A 17,340-nucleotide genomic window follows, 5' to 3' on the forward strand; every position below is an offset into this window, starting at 1 on the left:
CTGAATCCACCAGGTTTAAATGAATCCCCAGGGGTGCCTTGATCCTGGAGGACGTGGGAATGGAGGGGAGGGACGGGAGGGGGGGAGGGGGGGGTGGCGGGAGGGGGGAAGACAGGGGAACCCATGGCCTATGTATAAAATTTAAAACACATACTAATAAAGAAAAAAAGTAATTTAAATGGCTGGTAGAGAATATCTTACTATTCTTTGTTTCAAAAACTATATTGGCATTATCACACATTTTATTCTTCTAGATACATTTTGGAATTATTTTGGCAAAATTTTGTTTTGATAGTTTTAAATTTATATACTTTACTGGAAGAGAACGAAAATCTGTAAAATATTGTATCTTCTCCTTGAAGATCATCACACATCTTTTTATTCAATTCAGACTTTCTATTACATACCTCAATAATTTCTCTAATTTTACCTTCTAAATTCCATATTAAAACTTTCTATATGAAGGATGAGAAACCATTCTTCAGTCTTCACTGTAGGTTAATGATAATGACACTCACATGACATAAGGACACTGATAGTGGTTAAGTCACCTACTTTATTCCTTTACTCAAAATGGTGTGTGTGTGTGTGGTTTTTTTTTTTAAGTTGGAAAGAGCTTAATTAGACATTGATGTGAAGTCAAACTGGGTGGAAACTTTGTGGGTCTGACAGACAAGAGCAGGAACAGGGAGGCTGTGGGGAAATAAACTGTCTTGGTACATGGTCTCAGTTCCTGCTGAGGCATGGAATCATATTTAAGATTTGTGATTTAAAAGAAAAGAATATGACCAGAAAGAAAATGTAGAACATCAAGGCTGGTTCAATATATATAAATGAATAAATACAACTCACCACATCAATATAATGAAAAATTAAAATCATATGATAATTTCAGCAAAGACAGAAAAAGCATTTGACAGAATTTATCTTATGATAAATACTCTGAATAAACTAGGTAAATGTTCCCTTAGCAGAAATTAAAGTTCATATACAAGTCTGTAATTAACATCATACTTGTAATCTAGTAAAAAGACAAGGATGTACATTGCCTGCTACAGTTCAACATAATGCTGGAAGGTAGAACCTTTTTCATCATAATTACCTTCATTTTTGTTATCATAGAAAGGGGTATAAATTCTGTTACAAGTATTTTGCTCAGGGTTATTACTAAGCCTGTAAACAAACCAAATATGCAGACATATCATTATTCTGTTATAGAACTCTAAAAATTTCATCCATACAGTGAAACAGAATAAATAATAAAGAATTAATAGAGATTTAAAAGACTGTTTTCTTCCATCTTGTTTTATCCCTAATCCACAATGTGCAGAGTACTTGAAGATGTATTTTGGACTATTTCTTTGGTGACTCTGTTTACTTATGTATCTCTATGTTCTGCATGCATACATGTCTATCAAAGGCCTGCTATGTGTTGGGCTGATACTGGGAGCAATGTAACAAAAGCAAAGTACTAAGCAAATCGTATGTTTTTGGACCACATCTTCCTTTGAGTAACTCTTATCCTGAAAAGATGGAGGTTAGATTCTCTGTATATCTATAAGAACTCAAGTTGTACATGATTGTGATTTGTCTTCTCTACTTAAGAGGACTTCCTTTTGCTGTGTATCACACAAAGCATGGGCTTTATTTCTGGCTTATACAACCTACAGGCCTGAGAGTACCATCACTAGCAATGAAAAAACAGTTAGGGGTCACATAAAAAAGTAATGTACTATTTTTAAAAGTATCTAATTAGCTAAAGTATGAATCTATGTATGATTACAGGTGTCAGTAGGAGGACGCATTGACTGAGCCAACATCTATCCTGTGCCAAGCTAACAGAGTGATAATTTCCACAACTGGTCATGTTCTCAAGGGCACTCTTGGGTTTAGTCAAGCTAAAGCATCTTGTTTTCAAACGCAGTAAATAGTCCTAATAATGGAAGTATTTTGAGGATCTGAATCGCTAATATCTGTTAAAACATCTATGAAAAACAAGCAACATAGCATAGCATTAAACCAAATGGCTTGATTCTGTATGATCAAATTGTTTGGGGCCACTGTCTCTTAATTTATAGTATATATTACTGTCCTTTTGCCCAGAAATACTCAAGGAAAGAACTCTGGAGACACGCTAACAGATCTACTATTGCATTTTTCTCCCAGGGAAGCAGAAGTATCTATGTGCCAGCAGAAATGATTGCACCATTGATAAATTTCGGAGGAAAAATTGTCCATCTTGTCGACTCCGGAAATGTTATGAAGCAGGGATGACTCTGGGAGGTATGGATATTTTCCTCATTTTTCTTCTTGCCCTTCTTCTGCTTGCCTCCATCCTTTACAATTATTGTTTTAAGCCAGGCAGTGGTGGCGCACGCCTTCAATCCCAGCACTCGGGAGGCAGAGGCAGGTGGGTCTCTGTGAGTTCGAGGCCAGGCTGGTCGACCAAGTGAGTTCCAGGAAAGGCACAAAGCTACACAGAGAAACCCTGTCCTGAAAAACCTAAATAAATAAATAAATAAATAAATAAATAAATAAATAAATAATAAATAAATAGATAAATAAATAAATAAATAAATAAACAAATAAATAAAACTATTGTTTTAGATCTGATTCTCCTCTGTAATGTTTCTAAGAATATCATATACTCAATAGATTCAGGCTGACTTTCCCATGGTGCCTTCTTTATTTTTACCTATGGCATTCATATATTTGACATAGGACCAGGAGGCAGGAAATAAGGATCAGAAACTAACAGAAGATGAATGATTGGATTCAGTTCCTCAAGTGATATATTGATACTGGCCTGGTAGGGATGAGAGAACCAAGTAATCAAAACTGTCACAGGTGCAAGATGAGCATGGCACAGGCAGGCTCTAAACACCTGGAACTATCTGTCAGCTAACTGCTGCACGTACTGTAGAGACAGCCAACTGGAGTGTAAAGCTGCTTCTCTTTGGAATCTGTGACTAAAGCACCAAACAGAGCCAATTTCCTATCCTGTGTCTCCCAGAAATCAGCAGGCTATTTAATCATTTCCTTTTCCTTACAAATCCATTGATCATTTCCAGAAGAATTTTTCCCAATGGCACAGTAGCTTCTTAGAAAATATAGCGCTTTCAAGGGTGACCCTCTATCATAAGTCTCTGTGTCCCATGAGCTTGTTTCTACCATGAGCTCCATTGTCCTTCTATAATGGCTTCATACTACTTGATGATACATATTCCCCCTCTTCTAATTCTTCCTATCTTCATCTGCCCCATGCCAGAATCCATGCTGCTGCCTGATGCTTCCAAACAAATGCATCTTTCATGAGAAAAATAAGTCCATTAGTCTACTTTTATTTAGAAAAGGTACTCAAAGGAAAACAAATCTATTTCTGAGTGCCTAAAACTATAACCTTATATTTGATTACTCAGTATCAATTGGGAAAACCCAAATGACTGGAATTCAGCCCACTTTTCTTCCATCTCAGGACTAATTTGGAACAGTTGTTATCTCTGGCTTTCTATAAGGCACTCAATGCCTATATATCATTGTAAATAACAACATCCTCCCCTTCTCACAGACCAGTCTTTTAACCAGACCATAATACTGCAAGCAAATTGTTTCAGGCTTGATCAGTGACCATTTCAACATGAGCATCTCAAATAATATGTGGTACTCTCAGTCATCACAGGTAGATGCTCTGTGAGTTATTTTCCAGGCAACCGCATCAAATGAGATTCAAATATTTGACAAAAATCTGACCTTGTTTTTGCTTCTTTGGTCTACTCTAAGGACATCCTATTGTTGTGATATGCCGTGGGGAAGAAGCCACAAGACCATTTGGGGTGACAGAGGGAATGATTGAAAAGAAAGGTTTTACTACATGGATAAGTCCTGAGCAAGTATTATGATACACTCTCCTCTCAATAATTTAACCTCCTGTGAATTGTGCATAATATAGAGTGGCTTCTAGGTTGAAGATCCCCTGTTAAGACATTGGTTTCATGTCAGATCCCATATCCTCCATTACGAAATAAAGGTCTTCTGGCATTACTACAATGAACCTCTTTGGAAGAGAAATCTGCATATGACTAAGATTTTTACTATACAGTTTAGCACTGTGACATAAATTTGTGAATTCAGTCACTGAAGGAGTGGTACAAAAAGTGATCGGATTTGTTTACTAGAAGAAGTGGTTAAGTTGAGTGGGCATGTGGTTAAATTGAGTGGGCATGAGGAATACAATGCTGATAGTTTTTACCTCAGTTTCCTTCCCATGATATATACATACATACAAAACAGCACATTGGGCACAGGATGTTCAGGATAACAAACTTCAAGAAAACTAGAACATAGATCTTCACAAAATGCAAGGATCCTTTTTTTTTGCCTTTTGCTATACAGGAAATTGAACCTAGCACCTTGGGCATGATAGGCAAGTATTATTCCACAGAGATGGATATCCAGCCAACTCATAGAAGGATTATTGATGTTGTGTAAATGGCTTTACGTTTGAAACAGACAGACCTAGATTAAAAGCCTAGATGTATTACTTACTCCATGCCCCCTGTGAACTTCATTTTCATTATCTGTAATTTATAAATATCATCCTCAGAGTTATAGTTAGGAGAAAATGAAAAGGTGAATAAAAGCATCTTTGAGAAAGTAGTAGACAAATGTGAGGAGTTCTTATTACAATGAGGTCACCAGCATATTATATAGACGCAGGCTGTTCTTAGCACTTTCCAACGAGTTTCTCCATAATAACTAGTTTGACTTGCCATGCAATATGTGGTATGTAACAACAGCCAGTGGATCACAAAAAAATCACTTCTGATTACCTCACACTAAAAAAGTGCTACCAGCATAATGCTTAAAATCTGATTTCACTAATTTAGAAAAGTTTATGTTAATTTTGAGGTATCAAGTCAGTGAAAACCAAAGTGTTTATTCTCATAGGCTTAAAATATAAACGTTTGCTGGAGTTATCATCACACCCCCTACTTTCTGACATAACTTCTTCCGAAGTTTATTGTTAACTTACAGTATCAGTATATAACACATATTTTATTCAAACAATGGAAAGATAAAAGAAAACATCAATACATAGTGACCTTTGTGAATACTTTGGCAATAGCTCCTCATTTTCATACTCTTTGGGTTTAGTATTAACTTTTTGGTCACTTTTAAGAATAATTTACATAATTTGGGTTCCTTTTCTGTATCACACTACAATTATGTAACATATAATAAAGCAGCAATTCAGAATGTGGTCTTGTGCAAGTCCCTTCTCCCTTCCAGGATGATCAGACTCTCCAAGGACTCTTCTGCTGTTATAATTTTTTGCCATTTGATCTCAAAATCCACAAAGAAAAGATTGTAAGATTATCACCTTTTTCTTCAATTCCCAGTCACCTGCTTATAGAAGTACTAATACAAGAGATTGATTTGCACTGCAATTTTAGCTGCCCCTATTCACACCTATGTAAGGTATGTGCCAAAACCATATGGTATGAACAGACTATTGAAGAAGTGGAGGACAAAGCAGACATTTTGAATTCTTGGAGAATATGGCACTCTATAGCTGATGTCTGCTTGGGCTTGACATCTTATGATCTTTAGCATGGATGTGTCTATAGTGTTCCATTTGCTAATGATGGGAGCTCTTAAATTAGGAGACACTTAGTAAGTACAGCTTTCTCTTCATGTTTCCATGCCTACCTTCCTACCCCCTTGCTTCTTTTCTTAGAACCTATTGGTATTTATGAAACAATACCATGAGTGGTGAGTTTTCAGGATGACCTTTAAGGCTCTTAAATGAACATCTATGGAAAAATAGATACTTTTCTTTGTTCTTGATTGATGTCTGGATGCTTTTGAAAACCATACATCAAGAATTGCTTAAAAATTTTAAATGTCTTGCCCATTTGTTCTTTTAAGACAACCCTTAACTGTCTGAATAAGGACCTTGCCTCCAGTTAATTGATAGTGACTTTTATATAGCACATAATTCAAATAAATGCACTGGCATCTCTCACTTTGTTTTGGACTTCCCAAGAAACACTTCCAGTTTCCAAAATGGAATCAGAAAGAAAGAACCAGCCTCCCTGACATCTGCTTTCCTGACCCTTTCCTTTGCTCATGTTCCATTTGTCCACTTATTGCCCTTGTCAACTATCACTTCTTTTTGTATTCTGAGACTAAGTTCTCAGTATGTGGTAAATAGCATGGGCCTAAGTATTCCTTGCCCTGAACCATATCATGCTGTAGACTGTACAGGAATTGCAGATAGCAGCTACCATCACAAAAAGGGAAGGACCATGGGGACCCAGAGCATGTGAGATTTGATAAAGTGTACATTTATTTCAAAGGTTATTTGAGCATGTTATCTCAGTGTTTCTGGGGCTGACAAAGGAATATCCTAACTTTAAGGCTAGTTGGGCTACAAACTTCCAGGCCAGCTAGGACTATAGTGTGGGTCATTCTCCATAAACAAGCAAGCAAAAGATTAATTGAGAAATTTCTTTACTACTAAGAGATTGAACTTTGCCTCTAAGGGTAAAAATCTTAATATATATGCAAGTTTTAACAATGTCTATGAGTTCTGTAGTTAGGAAAATAGTTCAGGGAGCCCTGGCAATAGTCTGATGCCATGATAAACAGTAATTTCCAATATTCAAGATAATCCCTTTGCCACTAACTCCAAGAAAAGTATAATATTGCTCCTATCATGTATCCTAGATACAAGAAAAGGATTGCAATGCTGAAATACCATTTATGGCATGGTTCCTTGTGTATTTTTTTTTTAATTCATTGATGTGACTTCATCTCTCTGTGCACTCACCTATCTACAAATACATTTCATGAGTACCTATTGACTGCTAAATATGTACAACAGTCTATACAAGACATCTTTGGAGGACAAGCCTAATAATTGATATTTAAATGTATGTTTAAAAAATTATATAGGGACAAAATGGTAGCTCAGTGGGTGAAGGCAATTGCTGACAAGCCCCACATCCCATATTTGATCTTTGGAACCTACATTGTGCAAGGAGGTAACCAACTTCCTCAGATTGTCCTTTGACCTGTGGCATCTTCACATCCACACGCATGTGAATACATGCATACACACACTAAATAAATAAATATTTTTTTAATATTATGTCACACAAGGGAGACAGTGATTATGGTTATACTTTAGTCTTAAGTTATAAGGAGAAAATGACTTGGAGAAGTTTAGTGAGGGGCATTCAAGGCTGTGGGCACAACTTGAATAAAGGCACAGAGACATAAAACCATGATGAGGCTTTAAGGAACAGCAAATGATTTAACATGGCTAGAGATAGGAAAGTAGGGAGGCAAGCTGGGATCACACTGAAAGTGAGCCCAATTTCAAGCAGTTGAAGATTTATGGTTGCCAGACAGACATGACCATATGTCAGATCATTAATTGTGTATTTGTTTTAAGAGAATTTCTGGCAGCTTGAATGTTTAGGGGCTGACAGTTTACAAAATGAAGAGTGTCAGGCCATGCAGAGAGAAACAAACTTTCTATCATCAACTTTTGCTAAATACCTATGCTTTATTCCTGAGGCTACTTAGCTCCCCTTGGAAACCTGCAATTACTGACCATTCAAAAGAAGAAACACTGACCTACACCAAAGAATTTGCTTGTATGAAGAACCTATATGTACATCAAATGACAGTTGCTTTGATCTTGACCACAGTTTTCCACTATGAGCTCATAGAAAACTATTTCTGTGCATGCTTTAGAGAAACCAATTTTTAAGTTCAAATGAGGAGAAGAAACCTGCATATTACTAACCTTAGGAAGATTTGCACTGTAAATACTATAATAAAATAAACTGAGAAGCTTTATAACTCAAGATTCCCAAACTAAATTAAATTTCAGGTCCCCTTTTTCACATAACATCATTTAATATCCTACCAAAACGCTGCTCTCTGGAAAACACTATTAAAAAAAAACTTGGGTATAAATAAAGACTTTATTCTGTGAGCAAAACTTTTACCTACTCAAAGTCATCCATTTTCCAAATGTATGTGTCATCACTTACTGAGTAAATCAGTAAAGTAACAAACAAGAGCAAACTGTCTTTAGCACATTTCAGTACCAGTGGCTACCAAATCTACTAAAGTATACCAAAGAATATCTATAGCATGCTTGTCTTTCACACAGTATAAGAAGGCAAAAGCCTTATATTGTCCATCACAACTGATATCCATAGGCACATAATCCTAACCAAAGGAGCATGATAGAAACGTTAGTTTAAGAAATAGAATGACTTCCAGAATCAAAAAGGGTGATCACTAACAGTTTTGTTGAACACTGTCTTATCAACATCCCCATACTTAGCCAGAACACCAACATTATGGTACAACTCTGTATCTCATGTTTGACATTCGACAGAGTGTTACAAAGAACACTTCAAAATTTGAGAGCTAGGAATAGGGATGTGTGCCTGTAGTCCCAGCATTGAAGGGGTTGAAGCAGGAAAATTATGAATTCCAGGGCAGCCTGGGCAAACACAGCAATACTCCATTACCAAAACAAATATAGCTCAGTGGTAGGACACATGCTTAGTATACAAATGATGTGACCAAAGAAATAATAATAATAAAATGTGAAATTCAGGGACTGGGGATTTTTATGTCTAGAAAGCTCTCAGTCTGGAGATGCAAGCATGGAGTCTTAGTTCTAAGAAGTGTTGCTTCCACACACAATTCCCATATACCTGAGAGTTTTAACAGCCCTGCATCACAAAAGGATGTACAGAGTAGAAAAGTTACTCTATGTGTTTGAGCATCCACATGTACAATATATTGTTGACACATAGAACTCTAAGGTATTTTTGTGGTGTTGAGTATGGAACTTAAAAATTTAACATATTAGACAAAAACTGCCAGCTATCCCACTAGTACTGTTTTGTAAACCAAAGTCCTGTAGTAGTTCTAGGAGAAATAACATGATTTACTTTGACTTGTTTCTAGTCCTAATTCTGCCACTTACTATTTTGATGAGCTTAAGAAATTCTGTAGAACTCTCTGAGCCTTATTTTTCCCAGCTATATGGTAGGAACACCATTTCTTATAAAATTGTTACACGTGTAAATAAAGGGTCATGTAGTAGGTACACAGTAATTATCATTGTACCTTCTACTCCTTTTTTAGGTAAAGATTGATCTTTGTTTTCCCATGTTCCACTACAGACTTTTCTTTCTCTGCTGTTAAATATGGCTTTAAGTATTGGATTACTGGCCCTTGGTCCTTTGGTTTCTGATTTAGCCTTTCTTTAGTAAAGACTTGAAGCCTTCTATCTTTTGCTGTCATTGCCATCTCCCAGTTGGACACACACACACACACACACACACACACACACACACACACACGCACACTCACACGTTTTGAAAAGGAAGAAAGTTTGCATCTTCTAATTGTGCTTTCAAATGGAACTTGTGTGGGGAGATACCATATATTCTCTCTCTTACCTCCAAACCAGTTATCTGAGAAAGCACATAGATGTGTTCCATTTCCAAATACTTGCTTTTAGTGAACTATATTTAGAGGTAAGTAATATTTTTCTTATCATCAAAATTGATGATACTCCATATCTAATACTTGAATCTTGCTCATAAAATGTCTCCTTAAAATCTTTGAATTTTTAAAATGTGCTAGCCTTAGAAAGATTTTATTGGTGTTTACTTTTGCTTTGAGAGATCCAAAATCCCACATTTGCTCTTTCAAAAGACAATGTTGTAGATAATATTTTTCTGACGTATTGAACAGAAAATAGAACACACAACACACAACAGACTACATAGAGAGCCAAGTATTTCCCAAATGTAGCAATCCATGAAAAAGTTTAATTTTTTTTTTTTAGTAATTTAACTGCTCGTTTGAAATCATTCAGTTTGTTGTTATAAGTTGTAAGATGTGTTCCTTAAGACCACACAAGTTTAAACTATTTTCTTATTTACTGAACTCAGACAATTTACCTGTGTGAGATAACTTTTTGGAGATCTTTGAACACCTTTTGAGGCATGTTGCTTAGAAGGAAAACTATGAAAAGAAGTATGTGCTCACAGAGAAACCAATAAAACATCTAGATGTAGTTATTGATATTTCCATGATAACATACATATGTTTAAGTAGCAAACTGGAAATATAATGACTACCCTGGATGACCTCTTTTGTCATCAGATTCCATGTTACTTAGTCCAACTAATTGATGCTAAATATAAACCTAGGTGTGCCAGTTCCTTCTTTTCCTACTGGCTTACCATCTCATTGAATAATGTCTTCTGAGGCTGAAGTGGAAATAAATTGGTAGGTATAGTTTCAACCTTCTAGCAGTCTGCAACTAAAATTTTGTGAGTGCTAATCACCATCAGAAAATTTGGACTGGCATTTGAAACTAAGATGTAGATCTTGATCAAGATGAAAGGTTACCAACCTAAGCTGACACAGTGAAGTGTCATATTGGCTACTCTGAGGCCAAAAGCAATTGAGGATTCTTTCTCCTTGACAGGCAATAAGACATAGAAGCTTTGATTAGTGAACTATTACATACAGACATATTCATTTTTAAATGATTTCATTTCCAGCTGAGTAAGGATATTGGGATTTTTATGAGATAGTTTAGCAAACAAATTCAGAATACCATTAATAAAGAATTGTTATTGGTCTTTGAGCAGCTGTAACGGAAACATTCCATTGCACCTTCCTATTCTGTGCCCCATCATATTCTCTACTCTGAAAAAATTAGTTCTTGTCTATTGTTTATGAAGAGGTGCACAAACATGTACTCATATTGAAGTTCTTAAGTACATTTGTCACTAACTAGAAAAGAAAAAAATCCCCAAATAACAGTTGTCTGTTTCTTCATTTCACCTCTTTCTTATAAGATGATAAGAAAAGAGGTATGGAAACCCCTTTCCAAAATGGCAACCACCTCTTTCTCCACTTGTGCATGATGCCTCCTTTGTCAGAAGACCCAACTCAGGCATCTGATTATTGAGCATGTTAGGTATAAACCCACCCTTCCTAAGCCACTACTTTCAACAAAATCACTCTTTCATATTAGAAAATTCAAGTTTGGCAATTACATATATCTCAAATGACCAGGCAGTGAAAAAGGCTTTTTTGGATTTCTGCCAAAAGTCCAGTTTTCAGCCTCAGGCCATAGAAAAGAACTGAAGGAAGTTACTGATCTACAGACAGGAAAGAAGAACCAAATTTTTGCTTCTCCTAGAAGAGATGCCAGCCATCCAGCCATCCCCTCTCTTAAAATACTGGAGGGAAAGAAAAAAAAACTAGATTCACATAGTCCTTTTCTCCCCAAAGTCAAGGTGACTCTGTTTGCAGCAGCCCACACAACCTGAACCTTTCATAAGGCAGAAAAAGGCAAAATCTGAGCAGCAGATGTTTCCTGCCAAGGCTAAGCTAATAGAGGAAGTGTGTCTACCCTTCTTCTCACCTGAGTGCTTCCTTCACTCCCCACTACTTCTCACAGAAAACTCTTGCCTCCAATCAGATCATGTGTGAGACATACTGATGTAACAGATGAGACATTCAGCATTTGCAGGTTTTTGTTCTGTCTTCCCACAACCTCCATATTGAAAGTAGTTTCCTCCAGTTGAAGGCACAGTATACAAGGCCTAGTCAGACAAAAATGAAAGTAAAAATCTTCTTTCTGTCTTGCTTGGGACCTGCCTTTCCTGCTCTGTCCGTTTTCCAGTCACCACCTTCACACATGCACGCACTTGTGCGTACACACACACACACACACACACACACACACACACACACACACATACACGCACACACACACACACACACAGCACTCTTGCATGTGTGTTGGTATACAATCTTTCTCTTTCCCTTTCCTTAGCCGTACTTGGTGGGAAACAAAGCCAACTTTGAGCGGAAGCGGGGACATTTCCTCCTTCTCAGGGCAAAATTTTAATCTAGTCAACAAGAACTTCTCTAATGTGGATTGAAAGGCTAATGTGGTTTATTTTTTAACTGCTTTCTATTTGCTTTGAATACTGAATATTTCTGCTAGTGAAATTGTCCTGTAATAAAACCATTAACACACCAATGGTATTTTTTTTTATTTACGACAGACTGACATAATTAATCCTGTTAACATTGGGCCTTTTTCCCCTTTTTTTCTCTTTTCTTTCTTTAAAAAAAATAAAGAAAAAGAAAAAGAAAAAACTCTCGTTTGCTTTCCAGGTCGTGCTGACCTGTTCAGCATGGACTGTTTCGCATTTGTTTTTAATGTCAGTTTAAATGTAATTGTGAAAGCATGTATGCTCTAAATTCATGTACTTACTTTTTCCAGTGGAAAAGCCTGGTATGCAAAAGCATTTCCAAGCTCTACAATTTCTCATAAGCAGGTTTGGGGCAATGACCCTGTGCTCCTCACTCAGGATGGCATTTGAACAGTGAACCCCTTTCTTCTGGCTCAGTAGTCGGAGGAGGGAGACTTGGAAATAGTTTCTGTGCTTTGGCAAGGTTGTGCAGCCTTGCATATCATTCTATTATTAATTATGTTTACTCCTCCACAAACTAAAAACCATTAGACTAAATAGTCCAACATAAACCTTGAAAGATAAAATTTGATATTCTCTCTTCTGGCTATTCTCCTGACGAAGAATTGGGACTGGGAAGAGAATGGGAGTCAGCCAGCAGGGGTGGGGACCAAAGAGCCTTCTTGCCTGAGAGGATATTTGTCCTACATTTATTAATTCCACTTGGTCACATTTTCCTGCTAAGCTCTTACTTCACTCTTGTCAAGGACTGGTTTTTATTCTCTACCAGTTGCCCCTGTCCTAATTCCCCCCGAGTCTGATTCCAATCCCTGCTTCTGACCATTCTTACTAATAGCACAGTGGTCAAGCTAGCAGCAAGGCAAGCATACCACCCTGCAAGCTAAGACATCTGTTTCTGTCTTTTGTTCTGCTGTAACTATGTGTTTTGGTATGACTTACCTTTGCCCTTTCATCTCTCCATCTATAAAGCAAGCAAGGGAAAGCATAGACAGCATATAGGTCCCCAAACTCTTTTGTTGAAAATAGAATTTTTTTTCTAATAAAATCTGACATAGAGTTCCAAATGTAGATATTATAGACTATACCACCGCTGCTCTGATTGGAAAGCAGGTGAGGTCACAATATTAAAGTTCACTTTGCCTTTCCACAGGGATGCTTGAAGAAATGCATAGGTTCCTAAGGGCTCTAGTGGTATACTAGACTGATAGCTAGTAATCCTTTGAACTATCATTCTCTTCCCTATTAGATTTTAGTCGTGGTGTATATTATAAATTTCAGAAAGTAGTTAATTTCTTCTTAGAAAATTTACCTATTTAGGATAAAGAGCATAAACATAGAGTAATATTAGTAGGGCTCAGTAAGAGTGAAAGCCATCATATATTGGCCTACCTAATTTACTCTGTACTAAGCAATGTACACACATACCCTTTTGTAAAAATCACAACCCTGTGAGTTAGATCTTGCTATTATATAATGACTCTGAAAGCTGTCAGTATGGCCTTCAATCGTTCACCCAAAATGAAAACTGATACTCCTCACAATTTGCCACTGTAATCAGCTTTTCAAAGTGTTTCTTGCTAGAAATCCATTATGGAGAAAAGTCAGAGCCTGTCCATTGGGTTATACTTTCACAGGATTCAGAAAGGATTCGCTAGGCTTTCATCATAAAGTAGTCATATAGAGTAATCAGATTGGATTTTCACCAAGTAGATTAGCAAACTAAAGTATAGGAGAAAACAACTGATTTGTTTATGAGCATACATACCATAAGACTCTAACATTACCACCAAGCAAATAATAAGCCCTTTATAACAACATTTTAAAATTTCAGTGTCACTTTTTTCTTCTTCCTCCTGAAGCTCCGGGCATATTTCACCATACATGCCAGGACCAGCCAGTTAAAACTTACATCATGGAAGATAAAAGGGCACTGAGATTCTAACCCTAGCTGAGGAGCTATGGGTAGTGGAGGGCGGCTGTGGGAGGGAGAGTTCTATTTCTTTTCAGGCAACCTCATTTTCAAAGCCAGCTACAGAGAATCTTATTTTTGTTGAGTCCCTCAAATGGTGATGGTCTTAATGGAAAGAGCTCAGTATTTTAAAAGCTTACCTGATTCAGCCAAGCCTTTCACATTCAGTTGAATTGGGACTTGAATATCATTTGCTCAGTACTCCACAAGAGCAACTACACTACTACATGACTGCATAACTGAACGAAGATGCACCTACTCATGGGGCTCAGAATCTTGGAGGCCATCCTAGAAATTAGTCTTCCAGAGAAAATGATTCTTTGATATTCCAAATTCCATGATGAAGTATCAGGAAGAGAGGCAACCTTGACCTTGGGCACAGTAATTCAAAGTTTCAAAGACTAGAAACATCACCTACACCTCTCCGCTGCCTGAGAGTGAGAAGGTATATAACCCAGAAAACAAAGAATTGATCTGGAAACATTCCTAAAGGTCACTGAGGTTAGAGAAGTTACAGATTAAGCACACGTAGGCCTCCTTAGGAACACACCATGAAACATGATTTGAAAAGGCTCTCTTTGATGTTGTGGAGGTAGTTTCCACAGAAATCCACTGTCCCAGGGCTGATATACCAGAATCCAAGCTTGCCAAGCTCCAGAAGAATAGATAGGAACAAATCGTACCTTGTGAGGATCCTTTAATGCTACTACTGTAACCTAAGTCTAAAAACCGTGATGAGATGTAAAGCAGTTCATATACCATTAGAAGTACCCACTTTTGGCGCCGCCTCTCTGCTTTGCCCCTCAGTTTAGGTAAGCCTCTGCTTTGTCATAGTAGTTAGTTTGTGTGTATCTTATATAGAGAGTTATCTCTGACTCTGGGGCTCAGGTGCAGGGAAGGGAGGAGCATGGGGGTGGCCTTCATGGAGGAAAACAAGGCCTTGGGCACTGAGTAACAGCTGAGACTAGCAAGCTTCATTGTCTAGGATTCCAAGTCGTCTAGCAACATGCTGGCCTCTGCTGCAGAGAGAGAACAGAGGATCCCCACAGAATGAATGGAATCCGATTTCAATTATGTTTAGCGCAGCCACCCTCTTCAAGCTCAGAACACCTGGTGCGGCTCGAGCCCCTATGATCACACAGACAGCACATTGCCAGGGTCCTGGAGGCAAATGGGAATGCAGACTTTCTTCTTCAAAGCAGATGCCTTATAGCTCTGGAAGAAGATATGAAAATGCCAGCCAAGTTCTGATTGGTACAATTCAAAGAAATGGGAATAATTTCATCTTGATGGATCTTCCCCACAGTCCCTATGCATATTGATCTTGTTTGAAATGAATCTGTTTAGGCCTACAAGTCATCACCTCAGTGATTTGAGTCACCATACAGAATAGTGGTGACAGACTAAATCTCACTGATAGTAACAACACCAACTACTCTCTTTGTCCTTGCACCTTTTAAGTGCAATTCAGTGGATTCATCTATATATATCATTCATTTTGGATTATTTTCTTATGAATGGCTTTAGCATAGCATGACAAATAGAACAGCTGCCCCAGAGAGCAGGCCATATTCATAGCACTATTCAACAGAACTCTCTGAGATAATGGAAACGTTCTATATCTGTGCTGTTCTGTTCAGCAGTAACGGGCTACATGTGGTTTTTAAACACTGGCAGTATGTCCAGTGAGACTCAAGCATTACATTTTTATTTCCTTTATCTTAATTATTTTAATAGCCACACAGGACTAGTGGCTACAATATGAAATAATATACGCCTAGAAAGGATCTCAGAGAGACACATACTGAAATAGAGCAGGAATAAGCCAGTGAAAGAGAAGCAATGAGTCACAAGGGATTTTAAATGAAAAATAAGATCCCTGGTTCCAATCCTGGCTCTGCCACTAGACTGCTTCAGCCTCACCAGATTCCACTTCCCCATCTTTGACTTGAAACTTTGGACTAATACAAGAATTCTCAAAGTGATAGCTAGGGGCTAAATTCAGCTTAGAATACATGCACTTCGTGAGAGATTTTACATGTTACATGAATGTCTTCTAGTGAAAGGAAGGCAGTAAGACATTTTATCCCAGTTTGTCAGGCAGGATGCCAACCATTCTTCTATACACATATCGACACACTATATTTCCTGGGTACATTCTGAATATATTTGAACATGTGAACACTGGATAAGATGATTTCTGAGGACTCTTCCTATTTGCCAAGCTGTGACTCTTTGTACCACTACAGTACCCGAGACATGTTTCCATTTAAGTCAGGGAACTATTTTCAGAACTTCCTGTTTCTCCACTTCTACATGTGATGCTAGCTACTAAAGGAGTAAAGATTATAGTAGAAGAAGATAAGACCTTAGGGATTCAGACTCCTTGGAAAAACCACATGATAAAGTACAGGAATGTGGGTTTTCTAGGTAAAGCAGGTTCAGATCAATGAGGTTATTTTTCCCTAAGCTCAAGACTAGAAAATACCAGCAATAAGTGTGGGGTCTATATGGGAACTGTACCAGGAACATTCTGGAGGCACCATCAGTTTGCAGTGCCATGTACATGAAAAAGATCCAGTGTAAGAAATAGATTAACCAAATGGCAAAACATTATGAAGACCAGGCCTCTTGCTCTGGGAGTAAATTGACTAGGTTCATACCAAACCCCCAGGCTTATGCCTTTAAGTGGGAGGTGAAAGTTGGTTGGCAATGGAAGTGCCTATCTCCTTATTACTGACTGTGCCCAAATCCTGCAAAAATTATTGTTGGACAAGGTCATCTTGCAGTCAAGGTTGGGATCTCAGGCTTACTTATTATTTTCCCCCTTTTCTTCTCAATGCTCTTAGACACATCATTTTCTTCTCCCTGTCCTATGTGTTGATACAAACATGCAACCTATTATTACTTTGATTTACTGAGTAAGAGTATGATAAAATTTGCAGTAAAGGCCTTACTTTTCTAATTAGGGTTTAAAGTCTGTTCCAGATATGTCATTTTTCTATGGAGCCAGAAGTAGATATATAGTAGGTTTTATCAAATTTATGCACTTAAATTGAGGGATCAACTTCTCTTTGTTTTTTTTTTTATTTATTTTTTTAAAGGATTAGAGAAAAATTCAGTTTATGGTCTACTCCCAGTGCATCTGCTTATGATAGATCTCAGAGTTATGACCTTTTCAATTATTTATACTTATCAATATAAGTGCTAGGGAAAACAGAAGAAAGTAACCATTGGAATGCCAGAGGACCTTTAAAGTAAGTGTGTGTATGTGTATGTGTGTGGGGGGGCATGCACATGCCCAAA

At 37.5% G+C, this 17,340-nt stretch overlaps 1 protein-coding gene across 2 annotated transcripts in view; it reads left to right on the forward strand.

Annotated features, from left to right (window-relative positions):
* Nucleotides 1-17,340, forward strand: part of Ar (androgen receptor) — a 174,023-nt gene that overhangs the window by 137,362 nt on the left and 19,321 nt on the right. For both annotated transcript variants that reach the window (XM_036174681.1, XM_036174680.1), the window contains exon 3: nt 2,167-2,283. In XM_036174681.1, coding sequence (XP_036030574.1) covers nt 2,167-2,283 — 117 coding nt within the window. The remainder of the gene's footprint in view (nt 1-2,166; nt 2,284-17,340) is intronic.

Source organism: Onychomys torridus, chromosome X, assembly GCF_903995425.1.
Source record: "Onychomys torridus chromosome X, mOncTor1.1, whole genome shotgun sequence".
NCBI classification, from domain to species: domain Eukaryota; kingdom Metazoa; phylum Chordata; class Mammalia; order Rodentia; family Cricetidae; genus Onychomys; species Onychomys torridus.